A 9,135-nucleotide genomic window follows, 5' to 3' on the forward strand; every position below is an offset into this window, starting at 1 on the left:
ATGAGTAAAAGTCACTGTACCTGCAACAACTTGAAGAGTAATTCTTTTGTACCAACAGCGTCCTGGACTGTCTGTAGTCTTCATACAGCAGTAAGTGTTTGCATCACTCTCTCTTAGATCAATGATGGTTAAAGTTGTTTTTTTCTCTTCTGGCATGTTGTACGTTACACGTTGTCCATCCACAGAGAGCTCACTCTGAACATACTTATAACCATCCCAGTCTATAGTGAACCATTTGCTGCTTGAGGTCAGATGTTGATGTGAGCAGTGCAGATCCACTGATGAACCTTTGAGAGCACAGATCCTGGTTTCTCCTCCATTAACACCTTTAATGGAAACTTTCATTAGTGAACAGATTCATTATTTTTGTTACTCTCTGTTTTACATCATGAATTTTTAAATAATGTTATAACTGCAGTGTAAGAAATAACTTGAGTATTTTAAGTTATAGACAGCCATGAAGTCTCTATAATTTATAATATAATTATAATAATATAATCCTTTTTATTCATGTTTAATGACTCCTAAATAATTACTCATATCTTAGAGGCAAAGCACAAATTGAACACGGTATCAGACACCCATCATTTGTTATTGTTGTAACTTTTACATATAAAGTTGAGAGAATAAATACAACAGCTTGAATATTAAAAAGACAATCTAAGTGCATCAGCTAACAGGACAGTTTCATATTTAGTTGTCTAACACATCGAACACACAAAACACGACTTCTTTCTTTCATTTGAGTCTGTTTTGTTCATCATATTAGAAATGACGTGTTCTTTGAGTTGTTTTTGCAAGAGCAGGAAGCTGCAGCGGTTAAAACTGTTGTCTGTGTCTGGTTTATAATGGTAACACCTCTGCGGTGAAACAGAATCTCCAGGCTGAAGATCAGCGATCAACATGAACAGCTGTGATGATGAACTCTGCTTACTCTGCTGTTAGAAACAGCAGAGTATGCAGAGGTAATTGGAAGTAATTGGAATCACAAACAGCTTTAACATTCACACAGCATGTGTGTTCTAGAAAACCCCCACAAACAATGAGGGATAGGAATTTTATAAGGTGGCCTTGAGAGGTCAGATGCACTGCAACATGGAAAAAAAAGAAACAAAAAGCTGCAAAAACATGCAAAACACAATGGAAGTGTTGTTGGGGCTACAACAATATGATTTCCTGCATGTTTTTGTGTCTCACAACATCAACGAATACTCATCTTCTTATGAGCAAGTCTCAGTGCAATCCTTTGTATCAGCAATCTTTAAGCAGCTGTTCTGTCACATTTTATTTTTATTATTTTATCCTATTTATTTTTTATTACACAGGAAGATGTAATAAAAAAAGATCGCCTACAAATAGAAATGCACGTGTAAAGAAGAAACAGAACAGCTTCAACACAAAATAAAAAATGCACAGGTACATAAATCAACAATATTCTTATGGGGTGTGAATGTGTGTATCTTTGTCACAAAATGTACTTGAAAATGACGTGGGATGCCACAATAACGCTCCCATGAGACAGAGGCAAACGGAGATGGATCCGGGAGAACCGGGCCATCTGCAGCCCTGTAGAGCAGCGGTCCCAAAAGTTTTTTGCGCCACCTGTTTAATGTCAGACAATCTTTTCACAGACCAGCCTTTAAGGTGTTGCGGATAAATACAACAAAATAAAATTATACAACCAAGACAAAAACTGTGTTATTTTATAAATATAATAATAAATGTGAATTCACCTTGTAATTGTGTAACATTATCAGCAACATCCTCCTGAAATGCACCAAAAACATCCCCCTCTCTGCCCCTTATTGCTCTCTGGTTGCTATGGTAACTCGGAAATATTTCTCTCAAAATAAGACACACAACTACAACACGGGAAAAGACCCAGGTAAGCCAATTTAACAATAAAAATCCTGAAAACCATAAATTTCACACCTGAGCCTCAACTCTCGTGGCATGGTACCAAACGACACATGGACCAGTACTGGTCTTTTGCCCGGGGGTTGGGGACCACTGCCGTAAAGTACTGAAGACCTAAGGCCACACATCTTGGCAATATCTGCACGTACATCCCAGCAGGAGAGGAAGGGAGGCCTTAATTGGGCCAAGTTTCATGGCCAAAAGGGTTTGAGTTCCAGCGGACCAGATGATCTGTCATAGGCCGCCCCTGGGCTCCAGGCGCCAAGAACTGCCCAGTTTGCCTGCACACGCATACCTGCTCAAGATCAGGTTATGTGTTCAACAAAGGTTACGCTGGAGATCTGACATTGTACTAAGACAGCCACCTCTGTGATACTGACTGCACTTTAATCTTAACACACCTCATAATAATTATCTCAGTCTGGGGATTGTTGTTCCAGTAATGATGTTATACTTCTTATACTATCAACATATTCATACTGTGAGCTGACAGGAGACCATTTTTGATCTTTTTATATGTTGAAACACAACAGAAGATTCATTATCAAATGTGTGCAGATTTAAGTTTACACGTCTTTCTACTCTGTGACAGTCATTTAATGATGATATTATTGTACCATAAAAGATTATAATCTTGCACTTTCGGACTCTTCAAGAGCTCATCAAAGCTAAAACGCTAAGACCTGTAAGGAGGAAGGAGGAGAAAGAGTCATTCCTACCTGAGAGACACAGAATGAAACCCAAAAACAAAAATCCAGCTTCTGCCACGATCATGGCTGCTGTAGATTTCAGCTTCTGGTCAGAAAGTTGATTGTATGAATCTTTAAAAGATCTTTAGAGCTGAACGTGCTCACGGGAAAGGCCGAAAACAGAACTGACAGTTATGAACGTCACTACGTCTAAAAAATAAACTGTATGAAGGTTTAACACCTTTTAATCACTTCCTCCATCATCATGAGTTTTAAAAGGAATTGCGTAATGCAGTATTTTTGTCTCTGTATGCTTTTCATCACCTTACAACAAAAAAAACCCAAACATTTTTAATGTTTTTAGTGTGGAAAAAAATGTCATTCTACATTTCTACATTGATATGGACTGGGTAATGTGTTAGGAGTGAAAGGACACCACTACTCTGAGCAACCAATGAGCAACCAACAGAGAGCAGAATTCAAACACACACTAAAAATCAAAATGGAAATATGATACAAAATTTTGTTTTTGTAAATAAAAATGATTCTTAGTAGTTTGTACTGCCCCCACATGCTTTTATGCATGCCTGACAACATCAGCATATCCTCCTGAAGTCACAACAGATGCTATCCTCAGGGTCAGGCGAGTGTTGGGGTCAGTCAATGCTATTAATTCTTTCATCCTCCAATAACTGCCTGCATACTCTCACCACATGAAGTTAGGCATCGTCGTGCACCAAGAGGAAACCAGGATCCTACACTGCACGAGGTCCGACAGTGGGTTCAAAGATTTCATCCTGGTACCATGTCAGTCAGGGTCCAACACAATCAGAGTGCTTGTGGGCAAGAGTTTGTGTGCAAGTGGGGTTGGGGCAGTCAGTGAAAAAGCGATGATGGAGATTCAGAGTTTTGCATGTCTCAGGGGTGGAGGGAGGAGGAGGAGAATGTAGGTCTGGAGTTCATGTGTGAGAGAGTCGAGAGGTAATGTAATGCAAAGGGCTTTTCCCGTGAGATAGTAGATGTCCTGGAGAGAGGGAAGGGAAGTACCCATGATCTCTCCGCTGCTCTCACTACTCGTAACTTTTTCCGGAAGGACCCAGTGCAGGAGCCATACTACCCAGTGATGGAGCTGGTGAGGATACTCAATGGTGCCTTTGTAGAAGGTGCTCATGATGGGGGTTGAGGCTCTTGCTCTCCTCATCTGCGGGGTGGGGGGTTCAGAAATGAGGGGGTGAAGTTACTGGGAGGTCTCAGCCTAGGAAGACTGGCAACTGTTTGAATCTTTTTTACTTGTTGAATATCTTTCTCACTGTAGAATGATGGTCTTCAAATTGGGATAGACTTCAAGTATGAAGAAAACATGTTAGTGTCATGAAAAGTTAGCAACCATGTCTCCTACCAATAGCACCACTGGAAGTTCTTGTACCAGATGTAGGCTGCAGGCTTTTCAGTCAGAGGACAGCTGCTGCTGCACATCAGTGTTACAGTCTGTCCCTCTGTGGCAGGAATCACCTTTACCTGCAGCTCTGAGAGGATGATGGAGAACAACTTATACAATGATGTCATTTAGAAAGTTATTAATGAGTAAAAGTCACTGTACCTGCAACAACTTGAAGAGTAATCGTTCACTCATTGATGGTTAAAGTTGGTTTTTCACTTCAGCATGAAAGCTCACTCTTTGATCCATTCAAGTGTGCAGTGAACCATTTGCTGCTTGAGGTCAGATGTTGATGTGAGCAGTGCAGATCCACTGATGAACCTTTGAGAGCACAGATCCTGGTTTCTCCTCCATTAACACCTTTAACACAAACTTTCATTAGTGAACAGATCAGCTGTGATTGTTGCTGTTCGCTGACATTTAAAGTTAAGAGTAAATGTAAAAAAAACTCAGACATTAGAAAGACAAACTAACCACCTCACCTTGCTGGGTTAACTTCTCTTTATCAAAGAGGTTGTTCTTTCATAAATTGCATACAGTAATTCAATACAGTCAAAACCAATAATAAGTAATTGTTTCACTGTATATTTTTGACTCATAAATAATAAATCAACTTAGATGTAAAAGGTAAAAACTGAAACAGGCTTTTCAGTCAGAGGACAGCTGCTGCTGCACATCAGTGTTACAGTCTGTCCCTCTGTGGCAGGAATCACCAGGAATCAGGAATAACAGTAACTCTGAAACAGCTCAAAAATTAGAAAGACAAACTACCTGCATCACCTAGCTGGGTTAACTTCTCTTTATCAAAGTCGAGGATTAAAATAACAACAGAGTGACACTTTCATATTCAGCTGTTTAACATTACACAGTAAAGCATAACTTCCTATACATGTCTCTTCTTCTTCATGTATGTGCATGCTGTGAATGTGGCACAATAAATTACATGCAATTATTTCCCATACTATTGACAACACATAAAGTGTATTTTAGTACTTTGTGTTGTCTCTCTTCTTTTGTGTGAGCAGAAGCCTACAAAGGTGTTCAAACTGTTGTCTGTATATGGTTTATGCCAGATACTGACAACAGTGCACTGCCGTGCATTAGTTTTTATTTTATCCTTTGTTTTAATCAAGAAAAAAAAGTTGTTAATGAAAACTATGAAGAAAGTTACCTGTCAACTAATTAACACTGGCCATAAATTACCCCTGAGATGGTAGTCATTATAAATATCATCACGCATTTGCGAAAATTGGTGAACATGCAACACTGAGCTAATTTCTGCTTTGTGGCAGTGTAAAAGTTCATTACCGTTACTGATTGTTACAGTTAAACTTGTCTTGTTGGTTTTAAATGTACATTTAAATATTTTCTTAATGTTTATTGGGGTTTATGATCAAGAACATTTCATTATCAAGCATCTAAACAGAACTACACTACTTCAGTATTCTTCTTCTAAATAAGTGGTAATAGTATTGAAAGGGTGTTAAAGTGTTCGAACTGTAAAAAAATAAAACACAAAATTACTATGCTCATTTTGGTTTCATACATAGTTTAGCAAAACACATGTAGCGATCCAATATGTGATTTTAAATTGTTACATGTGAGCTTTAAATATGCAGGTTATCAAGTTTCACTTTAAATCCAACCTGTGTTCTTCGTCTTCTGTCGTGTCTTTGTTTGACCTTTTTCCATCTCTGAGTAAAGTTATCTCATACTCTTTTTTTTTTGCTCCCTGGGACATCTAGCAACTGGAGCTTTAGCTAGCAACACAATATGCGACAAACTGCATGGAACAGTGTGAGTACAAGAAAACAATTATTACAATATGATGTGTTAAATTTTCTTAGATGAGAGGGTCCAGCAGTAGATCAGAGGAAGAGGTCTGTGTGTTTGGTTTGGCCGAATGTGATGAAACACCTGGCGACGTATAGCATTTTGTTAAAAGCCGAGAAATGCACCGTATTTGATAGCTTGCTGCGAGACCTCACACCGAGCACATCTACTGCAGGAGTGGTGCCTGTTATCGGACCCGGAGTTAGCAACATCCCCCAAAAACCTTAGAGTCCTGGCCCCTAGCCCTGCCAGTGTAGCAGAAATGATGACGGATGATGATGGCAGCAGCAGCCGTTCTTCTCTGCGTGAGTAGCTTAATGTTGTGTATGTGTAATTTACATTGAGTAGGCTAACCACGTTATTACATTAATGCATGTAAGGTGAACTAGCAAACTCCATCGTAGTTACATGCGGCTGTCCTCTTGTTTGATGGCAGATACTCCCTTCACCCTGGCCAAAAAGGTTAAAATGACCAAAGAAAAAGTGGAAAACAGTTAAACATGAGAGGATTTTGGACAAAGTTTGTTTTTTCCATTGATTAAGCACTGCTTCCAGCCAAGAGTGATACCATAAATCCCCTATAGCTGCAGAAAAGGCTAACATTGTTATCTTTTTACAAAAAAACAGCTGAACATGAGGTTTTTGGACCAATTTTGTGTTCTCCATTCTTTAAGCACCGGCACCATTTCAAAAGTACCCGTTTGGTGCTGGTATCGGATAAAACCCAAACGATACCCATCCCTACCTGTACTTGTATATGGTGGACCATTAAAGGGGTTAAGCCCTATACGGGGTGTGAGGGGAGATGACCCTTCTATGAACAGAGATGTTGTTAAAACGGTTGTAACCAGGAAGTCACGTATACAGACACGCATACACACACACACACACACATTCACACACATTCACTCACATACTCGCACGTGCATATACACAAATAGCCTTAGCTTCTACGACACACCATATGGGGTTTACAGGGGGGGGGGTTGTGTAACTGTTTTCATTCAATAAAAGCTGCGAAGGGAAGCTGGGGCTTTGGAGCTGACTGAGGTCGGGTGCAGAACTTGCAACTCTGAGAATCTGACTGGGCTTCCCTTGCACAAGTAAAACCAATTGAGCTCTGATTGTCTTGCTTTGTTCATGGTGATAAGTCTCTGAGTTAGCGAGGCCTGAGAGTGCAGACCTAACAGAAGGGAGTAAAAGTAAAAAGTTGTCAGAAAAATACTCAAGAAATGCAGAGATACCTGAAAATTGGACTTAAGTACAGCAACTGTCCCAAACACAATTAAAGACAAGGGATTTAAGTTGTGGAGGAAGCTTTATTTGCTGAGATGCAGAACTTAAAATGAAGTATAAAAAACACTAAAAGAAACAAACAAAAGTTAAACTAGAAACTAAGACTCTTTCAACTAGGAACTCACAACTTAACATAAACATACTTAGCATAAACAACGGAACGTGGACCACACACGAACGAGATTCAGGAAGCAGATTCAGATTAAATACACACACACAATAACGAGAGGATGGACAGCAGGTGGCAACACAGGGGGAACAAATCCGGCATAACAACACAGGGCAGGGCAGCGAAACTGATCACAATGAACACAGGATGAAAGACTAATAAAATAAAACAGGAAGTACAAAAAATACAACTCATTAAATCACAAAGAACTGAAGACTGACAGAAACAAACTTAATAGAAGATGTAAAAATAACCGTGAATATTTCAAAAATAAAAAGCATAATGTCCACAAACTAGAAAACACTGGGTTACAGGCACTGACAACAGCATCATGGAAATGCTCCTGTTTTCAGGGCTGAACTGACTGTAAGGTGGAATAAAGAGGTACCACGTGTTTGTTTGTGAAGTGCACTCTGCTGTAGTGGACTTCATCCTCCTGCTTCAGTTGTGTTGAGATGTTTTCATACACAGGACCAGGGCTGACCTGATGGAGAAAAACAGCATTACTTTATATTGCACTTTAAACTTGACTCCTTCTACTATATGATGGCAAAAATGAAATGGCCACTGGAAAGATTAGACAATCTACAACCCTAATCTTTACCTGTTCAATGTGGTCAGAACTTGTTGTTGCTGGAGACTGAGCAGAAGTTCTCTTTTTCCTGGTTAAAGTGAATAAACTGAAAATAAGTGACTTCAGAGCAGAGATTAAAGGTACTGCTGTGAACCAACACTTACCTAACACACCAGCAGACAGTGAGAAGTATTAAAACCAGCAGAGCAGCAGAAACTCCTGCAGCTGCTGGTGTCCATGTTCCTGTGATACTTTGGACAGTGAGAGTCTTTGGAGCAGAGCTGATATCTTTGTTGCTTTTCACAGCACAGGAGTAGCTTCCTGCATCCTCCCTGCTGACTGGGTCTAGGATCAGATGTTTGGTCTGGTTCTCTCTCGGGGTCAGAGGTCGACTGTTCAAGTACCAAATGTAGTTTGTGTTGTCAGTCAGAGGACAGCTGGTACTGCAGGTCAGTGTGACTCTCTGACCCTCCGTCACCACTGCAGAAGGACTCATCTTCACTCTCAGCTCTGAAACAGGAACATTGGTCAAAAACAAAAAATCTCCTGTGTGGCTTAGACATGAAAGATGGTTTTATGACTTTACTACAAAACCTCCTTGGTACAAGAACCAAAAAACCTCTCGGGTTTACACAATCCTTTTCTCCAGTGATGAAAAGTATTTATTTATTAAAGCAGTACTTAAGTACAAATTCAAGGTACTTTTGCTTTCAGTTTTGTGTAACTTTATATTCCACTATCTCAAATGATTATACTTTTTACTCTTCAATATTTATCCATCTTGCTATGTCTGGTATTAAAACTATTGTATTAAACCTGAAAAGAGTCAAATTTAATAATGTAAATATATTTAGAAATTAACGGGTGACAGCAAAACTACAAATGATTATTATGATTTAAGGAACTCCAGTTTAAAATACCAAACAATCTGTGCATAAAACTGTCAAAATTAGCTAAGCACAGATGGGGAAAACCTTTTTATTTATTTAAGTTGATTTCTTGAAAACATGTAAATACTTTCAAGGTGTTACAGTGTGCTGATACTATATTCACAACATTTGAATATTTCTTCCACCTCTGCTCCTGTTCAGACATTAATGAGTAAAGTCTGCTGAGTAAGAAATTAAGATTTACCTGTAACAATCAAAAAGACTCCAGGCAGATCAGACTGTGTCCATCCTTCATGATCTCTCTTGAATCTGAATGTGTATCCTCCTGA

General features: G+C 39.3%; 2 protein-coding genes across 2 annotated transcripts in view; both read right to left on the reverse strand.

The window, feature by feature from the left end:
* The window catches only part of LOC121811854, a 25,334-nt gene extending 22,578 nt beyond the window's left edge, over window positions 1-2,756 (reverse strand). Inside the window, exons 1-2 of the mRNA XM_042216905.1 lie at window positions 2,637-2,756; window positions 21-326 (exon numbers count right to left, since the gene is read on the reverse strand). Of these exons, the coding sequence (XP_042072839.1) occupies window positions 21-326; window positions 2,637-2,691 (361 nt within the window). The 5' untranslated portion in view covers window positions 2,692-2,756. The remainder of the gene's footprint in view (window positions 1-20; window positions 327-2,636) is intronic.
* A 4,616-nt stretch (window positions 2,757-7,372) lies between these two features.
* Window positions 7,373-9,135, reverse strand: part of LOC102304280 — a 2,771-nt gene continuing 1,008 nt past the window's right edge. Inside the window, exons 2-5 of the mRNA XM_042216906.1 lie at window positions 9,051-9,131; window positions 8,081-8,426; window positions 7,947-8,004; window positions 7,373-7,826 (exon numbers count right to left, since the gene is read on the reverse strand). Of these exons, the coding sequence (XP_042072840.1) occupies window positions 7,692-7,826; window positions 7,947-8,004; window positions 8,081-8,426; window positions 9,051-9,131 (620 nt within the window). The 3' untranslated portion in view covers window positions 7,373-7,691. The remainder of the gene's footprint in view (window positions 7,827-7,946; window positions 8,005-8,080; window positions 8,427-9,050; window positions 9,132-9,135) is intronic.

This window comes from Haplochromis burtoni, unplaced genomic scaffold, assembly GCF_018398535.1.
Source record: "Haplochromis burtoni strain Fernald_Lab_line unplaced genomic scaffold, NCSU_Asbu1 Contig_1338, whole genome shotgun sequence".
In the NCBI taxonomy this organism is placed as follows: domain Eukaryota; kingdom Metazoa; phylum Chordata; class Actinopteri; order Cichliformes; family Cichlidae; genus Haplochromis; species Haplochromis burtoni.